The 13,477-nt window shown below is 45.5% G+C and overlaps 1 protein-coding gene across 1 annotated transcript in view; it reads left to right on the forward strand.

Annotated features, from left to right (window-relative positions):
• pkd1a (polycystic kidney disease 1a) overlaps positions 1-13,477 on the forward strand; it is a 286,990-nt gene that overhangs the window by 141,107 nt on the left and 132,406 nt on the right. The window contains exons 17-20 of the mRNA XM_063059334.1: positions 3,239-3,376; positions 5,842-5,985; positions 10,043-10,319; positions 12,220-12,433. Of these exons, the coding sequence (XP_062915404.1) occupies positions 3,239-3,376; positions 5,842-5,985; positions 10,043-10,319; positions 12,220-12,433 (773 nt within the window). The remainder of the gene's footprint in view (positions 1-3,238; positions 3,377-5,841; positions 5,986-10,042; positions 10,320-12,219; positions 12,434-13,477) is intronic.

A 13,477-nucleotide genomic window follows, 5' to 3' on the forward strand; every position in this document is an offset into this window, starting at 1 on the left:
ATTTTCTTCCCTTTTCATTGGAGATGTAGGGTGGCGAAGTAGCACAGATCGTAGATCTGCTGCCCCACAGTGCCCGACCTGGGTTCAATCCTGACCCCAAGTGCTGTCGCTGTACAGTCTGCACTATCTCCCTGTGTTTGTGTGGGTGTCCGACAAGTGGTAATTGGTATTTGATTTATTTTTGTCACATAACCAAAATACACTCGATGGCCACTTTATTAGGTGTGCACCTGCTCATTAATGCAAATATCTAATTAGCCAATCATGTGGCAGCAACTCAATGCATAAAAGCCTTCAGACGTGGTCAAGAGGTTCCGTTGTTGTTCAGACCAAACATCAGAATTGGAGAAGAAGTGTGATCTAAGTGACTGACTTTGACCGTGGAATGATTGTTGGTGCCGTATGGGGTTTGAGTACTCTGATGGTATTGGGTTTGCTGTCCACAAAGTTCTAAGCCCTTAAGCCCTTTTAGATAGAAAAAGCCATGGGTACTCTCACTAAAGGGAGATTGGGACAGATCGGTATTGTAGTGGTTGGCACCAGCGAACCGGGTTCAATTCCTCACACTGCCTGTAAGGAGTTCTTACATTCTTCCCATGAGTCTGTGGATTTCCTCCAGGTGCTCTTGTTTCTTCCTACAGTCCGATGCACTGGTTGGTAGGTCAATTGGTCATTGTAAATTGTCCCATGATTCGGCTAGGGTTAAAATCAGGAGATTGCTGGGTGGCGTAGCTTGGAGGGCTCAATAAATAAATAAATTATACTGTAACTACCCAATCTTTGGTTCACTCCCTGTTTATTCTCCAGCAAGTTTAGCTACCAATACCCACCATTTAGGCGGTGGATCCCTCTCTTACCCTACCAAGGAAAAGATACTTCTGACTAACCAAATAATTAATTTATTTTCAGTGATACACATCCAAGTCCAAACAAATCTCTTAAAACAGATTGAACGCTCACAGTGGATTTTCCAAATTACAAACCATTTTTAAAACACAAAAGATTTCCAAGACACAATTGCAATTCCTATCAGCTAAAAATGACACACCAGCGATACAGATGAACCAGTTGTCCATCACAGATATCGAAAGTAGAGGAATGGGATCTACTTCACCTCGTGTTTCTTTCACGTTTCTTGATGTTCCTTACTCCATTCCTAATAAGGCTGAACTGATGCCTACACTTAAACCCATTTTCTGCCACTTGGGTGACTTCACACATTTATGATATTCTTTCAGACGTCTCTTAGCACAAACGGTCCAAAAGCTTCTTGGAGATGCGCTTCCCAGCTACCCACAATTAAAACCGTGAAACTGACTCCTCAAGTACAGGAGCCTTCCAATATATTAATAGATCAGTTATTGATGTGCTAAGTCATTGTCTGCATCTGGTCTGCAAGCTTCCTTGAACTGAACAACTTAGTCAGCGTTGTCTGCTTTGAAACAAGTGCAATTAAATAGCCCATTGTTTGGCAATAAGCCAGGTCCAATGAGCAGCATCCTGCTTTCTATAGACAATGCAGCTTTTTGCAATGCATCTCCTTTTTTTTCTTCACACAAAATGCAAACATCAATTATTTACAAGACAGTGAACAAATTCATATTAAAATATGGTTATTACTGTCAAATCCCTGGGGGGAGGCACCGTTCCCAGAAATCTCCCACTGTACCAGTGGTGACCACATGCTCCCTCACCAAGGACACCCGGGCATGAACGTATTCCCGGATGAGGCACAGGCAGCCTGCCTGGACAGAGCCCTTGACTGCCTGTCGTCTGGACCTGTGAGTAGCCACTTTGGCCAGGCCCGGAAGCAAGCCACTGTAAGATCCTGCAAGTGACCCCCCCCCCCATACTGGGTGCCCATATACAGGAGTGCAGGGCTGAATGCCGACCTAAGCTAGAGCAGCAGCTCCTTCAGATATTCAAATACGGGCTGCAACCTCTCACATTGCATATAAACAGGGTACATTGACTCCTCCCAGCCACAAAATGGATGGGTGGATGGGGGCAAAGTTGTCCTTCCAACAACAAATGGATTAATGCTTTCCATTTACATTAAGGTCTGAAGACTGGCTCCCATTTACCACCAGAGATAAACAATGAGCATTAGTTGGAAGGTTAACTTACAACTGCTTGATCTTTACAAGTGGCAGCGGCTGTTTCTAGAAAGACGAGCTTGACGAAAAGAAGACGCCCCCGGCCCAGGAAGCGAATATCCATCACAGTATCCAGTATTTGCTGATCTCCTGGGATTTTTATGCACAACAATCTCAGAGAATAGTGTGAAAAGCAAAAATATACCCAAGAGTTAGGGATTATGGGGAGACTGGGGTTGGAAAAGATTTCAACACGAGGAAATCTGCAGATGCTAGAGTTTCAAGCAACACACACAAAAGTTGCTGGTGAACGCAGCAGGCCAGGCAGCATCTCTAGGAAGAGGTACAGTCGATGTTTCAGGCCGAGACCCTTCGTCAGGACTAACTGAAGGAAGTAAGGGATTTGAAAGTGAGAGGGGGAGGGGGAGATCCAAAATGATAGGAGAAGACAGGAGGAGGAGGGATGGAGCCAAGAGCTGGACAGTTGATTGGCAAAAGGGATATGAGAGGATCATGGGACAGGAGGCCCAGGGAGAAAGAAAAGGTGGGGGAGGAAGCCCAGAGGATGGGCAAGGGGTATAGTGAGAGGGACAGAGGGAGAAAAAGGAGAGAGAGAAAAAGAATGTGTATATATAAATAAATAACAGATGGGGTACGAGGGGGAGGTGGCCCTGCTGCGTACACCAGCAACTTTTGTGTGTGTTGGAAAAGATATAATTTTTTTTTCGAGATACAGTGCCGAACCAGCCCTTCCAGCCCAACAAGCCACACTGCCCAGCAACCCACCTATTTAATCCTAGCCTAATCATTGGACAATCTACAATGACCAATTAACCTACCAACCGGTACGTCCTTGGAGTATGGGAGGAAACTGGTGCGCCTGGACTAAACCCACACAGTTCACAGGAAGGGTATACAAGCTTCGTACAGGCCGTGCCAGAATTCAACTCCAAACTCCAACACTCTGAGCTGTAATAGCGTCACGCCAACCGCTACTCTGCCGTGGCACCCCTGCAATGATTGGCTGGTGGAGCACGCTGTTAGTCTAATTCTGCTCCTATATCTTTTGGTCTAATAATTTACAAACATATGAATGGCAAATTGCTTATTGAAGTCAATAGCCTTTTCATTTTTTTTGTCAGGGACCTACAGGCTGTGGTATATCCGGGAATGGAGGCATTTTTTCTATTCCAAGAACGGAGCTGAAACACAACACAAACTACACCTGCAGTCTGAATGTCAGCAAACCCAACCGAGAGTCTCAGTCTGTCAAACAGCTTGTAAGTAAAGGCACCCTCGAATGTCGCATAAGTTGATGTATTTTCTTCCATTACCTTGCCAGTGTACTCATTCACCTCATGGTCTGTAATGGATTGCCTTATTTACTTAAGGTCTGACAGTGGTTGTCGGGGAACTGTGAATGATCCTGGGAATGAAAAGGTTAATGTGAGAGTGCCTGACCACTCTGGGTCTGTACTCGCTGGCGTTTAGAAGAATGAGGAGGGTGAATCTCGTTGAAGCCTACCAAGTACTGAAAGGCCTAGATAGAGTGGATATGAAGAGGATGTTTCCTATGGTGGGGGAGTCTAGGACCAGATGGCACGGCCTCGGAATACGAGGATGTGCCTTTCCATCAGAGATGAGGACGAATTTCTTTAGCCAGAGGGTGGTGAATCTGTGGAATCCATTGCCACAGATGCTATGGAGGCCAAGTCATTGTGTATACCTAAAGCAGAGATTGATAGGTTCTTGTTTAGTAAGAGCATCAAAGATTCTAGGGAGAAGGCAGGAGAATGGTGCTCAGAGGGATAATAAATCAGTCGTGATGAAATGGCAGAGCAGACTCAATGGGCCGAATGGCCTAAGTCTGCTCCAGTATCTTCACACTTTATACTTCATACTTTGTCACCAAACAATTGATACTAGAACGTACAATCATCACAGCGATATTTGATTCTGTGCTTCCCACTCCCTGGATTACAAATTGATAGTAAATATTAAAAATTTAAATTATAAATCATAAATAGAAAATAGAAAAGTGGGAAGTAAGGTAGTGCAAAAAAACCGAGAGGCAGGTCCGGATATTTGGAGGGTATGGCCCAGATCCGGGTCAGGATCCGTTCAGCAGTCTTATCACAGTTGGAAAGAAGCTGTTCCCAAATCTGGCTGTACGAGTCTTTGAGCTCCTGAGCCTTCTCCCGGAGGGAAGAGGGACGAAAAGTGTGTTGGCTGGGTGGGTCGCGTCCTTGATTATCCTGGCAGCACTGCTCTGACAGTGTGCGGTGTGAAGTGAGTCCAAGGACAGAAGATTGGTTTGCTTGATGTGCTGCGCCGTGTTCACAATCTTCTGCAGCTTCTTCCGGTCTTATGGTTAGACACTTTTTATGTTAACAAGGGATAGAAGATTATAAAATTATGAGGGGCATTGATTGGGTATCCTTTACCCTAGATTGAAATGTCAAATATTACAGCTCATGCGTGTAAGCTGAGAGAGGGAAGTTTTACCAAAGAGTGTGGCAAGGTTTTATACAGAGATTGATGGGTGCCTTAATAGGCTGTCAGGGAAAGCGCTGGAAATAGATACAGTGGTGGTGTTTAAGAGGCTGTTAGACAGACACATGAATATGCGGAAATAGAGGGAATTCGAGCACGTACAGGCAGAAGGGGTTAGTTTAACTTGGCCATAAACACAAATGACTCTGCAGGTGCTGGAAATCCAGAGCAACACACACAAAATGCTGGAGGAACTCAGCAGGTCAGGCAGCATCTCTGGAGATGAGTCAACAGTCGACGTTTCAGCCTGAGACCATTCATCAGGAGTGCAAAAGGAGGTGGAAGAAAATAGAATGAAAAGGGCAGTGGGAGGGTGAAGGAGGACAAGCTGGAAGGTGACAGGTGAAGCCAGGTGGTTGAGGGAGGGGGTATGAAGTAATAAGCTGAGAGGTGATGGGTGGAAAAGACAAAGGGCTGGAGAAGAAGGAATCTGATAGGAGAGGAGAGTGGACCACTCTCCTCTCCTATCAGATTCCTTCTGCCATGGACCACTCTCCTCTCCTATCAGATTCCTTCTGCCATGGACCACTCTCCTCTCCTATCAGATTCCTTCTTCCACGGACCACTCTCCTTTCCAATCAGATTCCTTCTTCCATGGACCTCTCTCCTCTCCAATCAGATTCCTTCTTCCATGGACCACTCTCCTCTCCTATCAGATTCCTTCTTCCATGGACCACTCTCCTCTCCTATCAGATTCCTTCTTCCATGGACCACTCTCCTCTCCAATCAGATTCCTTCTTCCATGGACCACTCTCCTCTCCAATCAGATTCCTTCTTCCATGGACCACTTTCTTCTCCAATCAGATTCCTTCTTCCATGGACCACTCTCTTCCCCTATTAGATTTCTTCATCTTTCCAGTCCTTTGCCTTTTCCACTGCCAGTGACCTGGATTCAATTCCACTACTGTTTATAAGATGTTAGTACATTCTCCACATGTCTGTGTGATTTCCTCCGTGTGCTCCAGTTTCCTCCCACATTCCAAAGATGTATAGGTTAGTAGGTTAATTGGTCACATTGGTATACTTGGGTAATAGGTGAAGCCGGGTGAGGGGGAAGATGCTTGGATGGGGGAGGGGGGTGAAGTAAGAAGCTGAGAGGTGATAGATGGAAAAGGTAAAGGGTTGAAGAAGGAGGAGTCTGTTTGGAGTGAAACCTGATCTAAAATGGATGACCTTTCGCTTGACCTTCCAGATTTCCGTGAAGGGTGGCAGTTCTCCACTGGTGTCACTGGAGTGCGTCTCCTGTAAAGCGCAGGCCGTCTATGGAGTCAGCAAGAGCTCCTACGTCTACCTGTCTGGAAGCTGCAGCAACTGCGAAGGCACTCCCCAGTATGTGGTAAGAGAGCTGGTTGTGCTTGTGCTTTGGTTACTCGCTGCCAGTTCTCCTCAGTGAGTTGATCACTGGGCTCCCGGTGGTGAAGAATAATCGGTCAGTGCAGCAATAAGCTGCAATCTGTCAGTGGTTCAGCTTTTGACTTGCCAGATGTGTTTAACTCTTTCTCCTCTAAAAACATTAGAGGTTCGACAACCTCTGCACTCACTCATCACCAAGCAGCGCGCACAGAGTGCTGGAGGAACTCAGCAGGCCTGGCAGCATCTATAGAAACAGTTGACGCGTTGGGCGAGGGACAATGGACACCACGCTGCCACGGCGCTCCGCTCCAGCCGGATTTCCCACCCGAACAGTCTCCAATCTCCCATCGACTGTTTACTCTTTTCCGTAGATGCCGCCTGACCTGCTGAGTTCCTCCAGCATTTTGTGTGTGTTGCTTGGATTCCTAGCGCCTGCAGATTTTCTCTTGTTTCTCATCATCAAGGCCGCAGGCTATGCTCTCCCGTTGCTGCTACCAGCCAGGAGAAGGTACAGGAGCCTTGGGTCCCACAGCACCAGGTTCAGGAGCAGTTCATAAACACAAAATACTCTGCAGATGCTGGGGTCAAAGCAACACTCACAACACGCTGGAGGAACTCAGCAGGTCGGGCAGCATCCATGGAAACGAACAGTCAACGTTTTGGGCCGAGACCCTTCGTCAGGACTGAAGTAGGAGGGGGCAGGGGCCCTATAAAGAAGGTGGGGGGAAGGTGGGAAGGAGAAGGCTGGTAGGTTCCAGGTGAAAAACCAGTAAGGGGAAAGATAAAGGGGTGGGGGGGAGGGAGGCAGGAAAGGTGAAGAAGGAATAGAGGAAAACACAATGGGTAGTAGAAGGAGGCGGAACCATGAGGGAGGTGATAGGCAGCCGGGGGAGGGGGCAGAGTGAAACCGGGAGGGGGGAGGGAATTACCGGAAGTTGAAGAATTCTATGTCCATAGCAAGGGGCTGGAGACTACCCAGACGGTATATGAGATGTTGCTCTTCCAACCTGAGTTTGGCCTCATCATGGCAGTAGAGGAGGCCATGTATGGACATATCCGAATGGGAATGGGAAGCAAAGTTGAAGTGGGTGGCAACTGGGAGATCCTGTCTGTTGTGGCAGACGAAGCGGTCCCCCAATCGGAGGAGTTATTACCCTTCAACCATCAGGCTGCTGAACTAGAATGGATAAAGTAACTTCAGTCACCCCCACACTGAGGTTGCAAATGATTCCTACGGACTCACTCTCAAGGACTCTACAACTCCTGTTCTGAATATTCTATATTACTTATTTATCTCTTATTAGTGTTATGTTTATCTTTTTGTATTTGCACAATTTATTATCTTTTGCCCATTGGCTGTCTGTCGGTTTTTGTGTAGTTTTTCATTGATTCTATTGTATTGTGTTTTACTCTGAATGCCTGCAAGAAAATAAATCTCAGGATTGTATATGGTGACGTATATGTACTTTGATCTTTGAGCTCTATTCGTTTTCCACGAATTTCCTGAATGCTGCAGTTAGCCTTTGGTGAGTCTTCTTGTGCCATAGGTGTTGAGTATGAATATCTGGGTTCAGACTCCCTGCAGTCCCAAAATAATCAGACAGATAGAGGGTTCAAAAGATTATGGGTCAAATGCAAGCAAATGGGACTGGCTTCAACAGACAATGTGGTTGGCCTGGACAAGTTGAACAAAGGCCTGTTTCTGTACTGTATAACTTTTTCACTCTAAAACAGCGGTAGAGACTTATGAAACGTCATTTTAATGTCCACAATGGTGCGATGCTCCTTCGAAGATGAAGGGACAGCAAAACATTTACGTGTCATTATGGAGTCGTCAGAATTAGAATCAAGTTTATTATCACTGACAAATGTTGTAAAATTTGTTGTTTTGTGGCAATAGTAGAGTGCAACGTGTCGGCACGTGGCCAAGTGGTTAAGGTGTCGGTCTAGTGATCTGAAGGTCGCTAGTTTGAGCCTCAGCTGAGGCAGGGTGTTGTGTCCTTGAGCAAGGCACTTAACCACACGTTGCTCTGCGACGACACCAGTGCCAAGCTGTATCGGCCCTAGTGCCCTTCCCTTGGACAACATCAGTGGCATGGAGAGGGGAGACTTACAGCATGGGCAACTGCCAGTCTTGCATACAACCTTGCCCAGGCCTGCGCCCTGGAAACCTTCCAAGGCACAAATCCATGGTCTCACGAGACTAACGGATGCCTATAGAGTGCAATCCATTAAAAATGCTCTTGTTACATTAAGAATATAAAAAATAAATCGTGCAAAAAGAGAGCAAAATGGCGAGGTAGGGTTCATGGGTTCATGGATCGTTCAGATGGCTGAGGGGAAGAAGATGTTCCTAAAACACTGAATGTACATCTTCAGACTCTTGTACCTCCTCCCTGATAGTAGTAACGAGAAGAGGACATGTACCAGATGGTGAGAGTCCTTCAAGATGGATGCCATCTTCTTAAGGCAGCACCTTTTGATGATGTTCTCAATAAGACTATAACACACAGGAGTAGAATTAGGCCATTTGACCCATCGAGCCTGGTGCACAATAGTGGGGAGACTTGCACCTGGCTGTCTACAACTAGATCATAGGCCTGGTCGCTGGACACTGACCCAGTTACGTACTGGGCTCTGCTGCAGACAGCGGTATCCAACTCAGCATGGCACTTCCATCCAGAGGGCCATTGGTTTCAAGAAAGCATTAAAGTCACCTGTCAAAAAACACTGCAAATGTTGATTCAGCTGTAATGTAATTGGAGGTCAGTTAGAGCCTTCAATTCAGTGAATTTGGCCTTGGTACATTTTTTAAGAGAAACTTTAAATGAGTTTGGCTCAGTTCAGTTAATATTTAAGATGTGTTGCTGGCTTGTAGGGTAGGTGAATAGTCAGTGCTTTTCCCAAGGCATTGGACACTAAATCCTGAGGTCAGAGGTTTAATGTAAGAGGGGAAAGATTTAAAGGGGATTCAAGGAACAACTTATGCACACAGAGGGTGGTGGGTGTATGGACCAAGCTGCCAGGGACAGTAGTAGAGGCAGGTACAATTAGGAAGTTTAGTAGATATTTGGAAAAGGTGCATGGATAGAAAAGGCTTGGAGAATTATGAGCAAAACACAGGCAAGTGGGACCAGCTTGGATGTTATGTCTTGGTTAGCCTGAGTGAGTTGAGCCAAAAGGCTTGTTTCTGTGCTGTGTAACACTAGGACTTGTACATACTGCATGTTGAGTGTAGCCAATGGCAGACCAATGTGAAGTAACACGCACAAAATGCTGGAGGGACTCGGCAAGTCAGCCATCATCTGTGGGGGGGATTAAACAGGTGATATTTTGGGCTGAGACCCTCCATAGATTCAAGATTATTTACCATCATTCTTCAGTACATAAGTTTAAAGGAAATTAAATGATTGTTACTCTGGATTCAATGAAGCATAAAATACAGTAAGCAGAAAAGCAATCTTATAAAACACAATGTACAAATAACTGTTATATACATAGATTTGACTGTGTGTACATGAAGTGACTCTAGATGCTGTGTATGTAGTGGTAGCGTAGGTCAGTGAGTGGAGGTGTCAATCAGCCTGACAGCCTGGGGGAAGTAACTGGTTTTGGATCTGGTGGTCCTGGTATAGATGCTGCATAGTCTCTCCCCAATGGGAGTGGGACAAACAGTCCATAGGCAGGGTGGGTGGGATCCTTCATGATATTGCTGGCCTTTTTCCGGCACCTTTCCGTATATATGTCCTTGATGGCGTCCAGCTTTTTGAGATTCTCCCTGACTTGCTGAGTTCCTCCGGCACTTTTTGTGTGTTGTTCAAGATTTCCAGCATCTGCAGAATATCTTGAGTTTACAAAGTGATGTGCAGTGGACTCCCCAGTCCAGTGTTCCCAATCCAGAACATTTCCTTCCATTTACTCTGTGCCTTTGACAGACACTCCCAAGTCAGGCAAATGAGCCAGCTAGCTATCATCACTTGGAATTTCACCACCTCCTGCAAAAAATGGTTCACTCACTGTTTGTTTCCTTGTCTTAACAGTGGAAAGTAGAGAACTCTAAAAAGGAGTTGCTTGCCTTAAACAATGACACCACTTCCACTGGGAGCAAGGGGATGAACCTGGTCCTGAGACATGGGGTCCTGGAAGATGGGGTTGGCTACACATTCAGTCTGAATGTCTCCGATCCACTCATGGAGAATGTTGGATTTGCATCGATATTTATCCCTCCTATTCACCTGCCCTCCGGGGGAAGCTGCCTGATATTCCCGACAGAAAACATCAGCGCTTTGACAACCAGCGTCACCTTCACCTGCACCGGTAAGCCGGCAGCTGAGCAGCACTGCCAGTGTCCGAACTCCTCGTACAGGAAGTAAGGGTGATTTCGGTGAATCTTTTTTCTATGTTCTGTGACCGCTGTGGAGAAAACAGTGAAATGTGTTTGTGTGTTTCTGTGTGGCGCCCCTGTGGTATAACGGTTAGCGCAATGCTAGTACAGATCAGGGCGTTGGTATTGGATTTCAGTCCCAGCGCCTTCTGTAAGGAGCCTCAGTAGGCCCTCCGGTGGAATGCATCGGTTCTCCCTGGGCGCTCGGGTTTCCTATCACCGTGAAAAGACATGCCGAGTAGGTTAACTGGTCACTGTAAATTGTTCCATGATTAGATTAAGGTTAAATCGGAGTTGTCGGGGGTTGCTGGGGCAGCATGGCTCAGAGGGCTGGAAAGGCCTACTCCACGCTATATTGCTAAATATATCATCTCAAAATACATAAAAGTATCAAAATTAGAGGTTTGTCATTCCGGTCTGTGATATGAAGGAATCTTCCATTAAAGAACACTATAGCAGTTAATAACAAAATTGACCATTTACTTTGAACTTTGAAGAATCTACAACTCATGTTCTCAGTATTATTTTCACATTAGTTGATCATCGGTCTTTGTTTAGGTATAGTTTTTCATAAATTATATTATATTTCTTTATTGTGAATGCCTGCAAGGAAGTAAATCTCAAGGTTATACATAGTGACATATATGTACTTTGACAAAACTTTGAAAAAATTTTTTTGAACCTTGACGATTTTGTGACGTTTCTCCTTAACCTTCAGATAAGTTGTGTTGAGTTGTTTTCCGATCTTGGCAATCCGTTTGCAAATGTTGCGTCATCATAGGAAGAGACATTATCAGTGCCCTGCTCCCTTGTAGTTTGTCCTCCGAATGCTTGACCTTTATATACTTATCAACCAGCTGATTGGTCATCGTTATGGAAACCCAATTGTGATGTGGGGAGGGGGGCTCTTCGCTGATTGGTTGCATACCGAACTCTGTGCGTTGTCAGGAATTTTGCCTGCGTTGGTTTATAAGTGGGATCAAAGTTTAATTATCTGCTTATAGAATTGTTTGTAGAAAACCATGCTTCTAGGAATTCTCTTGCGTGCCATGTGTTTGCTTGTGTGATAATGTTGCTGGAACTATGACCAATGTGCGGGTCGATGAGACTAGGGGAGTAACAGTCAGGGTCAGACTGTATGCCTTCAGATAGGTTCATTGTCATATATACCAGGATGCAGTGAAATTCCTTGCTCGCGTGAAACTCGGAGTCAAGAGTGTACACATAAACAATAAGTGTAACAACAGAGTCATAGATCACTACAGCATGGTAATAGGCTCATCGGCCCATCTACTCCATGATGAACTATTAATCTGGCTAGTCCCATCGACTCACACCTGGACCATACCCCTCCCAACCATGTACTTATTAAAAAGTTCTCTCAAGTGCTAAAATTGAACCTGCATCCACCACTTCTGCTGGCAGCTCATTCCACACTCTCACCACCCTCAGAGTGAGGAAGCTCCCCCTGATGTTCCCCTCAAATGTTTCACCTTTCACCCTTAACCCATGACCTCTAGTTCTAGTTGCACCCAAACTCAGTGGAAAAAGCCTGCTTGCATTTACCCTGTCTTTACCCCTCATAATTTTGTGTACCCCTATCAAATCTCCCTTCATTTCCTATGCCCTAGGGAATAAATTCCAAACCTATTCAACCTTTCTGTTTATCATAACCTAATAAGTACAGCGATGAGCACAAAACAGAACGGTGTGAAGACTGTAGTGCAAATAGAAATGATGTGCGACCTATGATGGAGTAACTGAGGGAGGTAGAGTTGAAGCTACCGGAATATGGCTGCTCTGTTGGTCTCACCTTCCTGTGGCTTCTTGTAGGTTGGGAGATGGCTGGCGTCCCTCTGGTGTACACCTTCATCCTTACTCGCTGCGGCGTCAGCGGCAAACACTGCGACGAGTTCTACGTCTACAAGGGCAGCAGATCGGAATATCGCGCCGTCCTGCCTCCCGGCTTCAGTTCGAACCGATTCAACGCGTACCTCGCCGTCACTGTGCAGAACCAGCTCGGGGCTTCGGTAGTGGCTTTGAACCGGTGAGGAAGATCACGCTTGCTAACGTTGGATTGGGCTGTAGAACTGCTTTTTTTTTTGTGGTGTAACTCTCCTATGCTTGCTTGTATTTTTATATAATCATTTGTATATACGTGATCAATGAATTTTCCAGTAATTGAGGTACAAATGTTTCTGAGTTTTTCTGGAAAATTCTTGGTTTTAGTGGCAGGCACCACATTACTTGAATCTGACTGGTTAACTGTTATCAATGGATTTTTCTGTTATCTCCAGTCTGGTACGAGAAGACCAAGCAACACACATAAAAGTTGCTGGTGGAACTCAGCAGGCCAGGCAGCATCTCTAGGAAGAGGTACAGTCGACGTTTTGGGCCGAGACCCTTCGTCAGGATGCTTGAAATTCCAGCATCTGCAGATTTCCTTGTCTTTGCGATGAGAAGACCATGACTACTTTTTAGTCTCGTCTTCGTCATTTTAAGACTTCTCTTTCCTCTTCTTTGCTCTTGTGACACTTCATAAAATAGCAACAAATTTTACTCCTCATTCTTGACTTTCAAAGAACCTTTGGTTCATTAGGATCTAACACTGTGGATAAGATAATTTCTCATTTCCCTTTGAAGTTGACTCCTTTTCAAATAATATCTTGAAGTTATTTAGAGTCATAGGGCATTACAGTACAGAAACAGGGCCTTTGGCCCATCTAGTCTGTGCCAATCTGTTATTGCCCAGTCCCATCGACACACACATGGACCATAGCCATCCAAACTCCTCGCTTCCATGCACTTATCTGTACTTCTCTGAAATGGTTCATTTGAACCCGTCTCCACCACCTCCACTGGTGGCTCATTCCACATTTGCACCACACTCTGAGTTAAGAAATTCTCCCTCAGTTCCCACTTAAATACTTAACCTTTCACCCTAGTCTCCCCAGCCTCACTGGGGAAAAAAAAAGCATCCTTGCATTAGCCCTACCTATACCCCTAATACTTCTGTACGCCTCTGTCAAATATCCCCTCATTCTTCTACACTCCGGGAAATAAAGTCCTAATTTGTTCAACCTTTCCCTAT

This window comes from Mobula hypostoma, chromosome 9, assembly GCF_963921235.1.
Source record: "Mobula hypostoma chromosome 9, sMobHyp1.1, whole genome shotgun sequence".
In the NCBI taxonomy this organism is placed as follows: Eukaryota; Metazoa; Chordata; class Chondrichthyes; order Myliobatiformes; family Myliobatidae; genus Mobula; species Mobula hypostoma.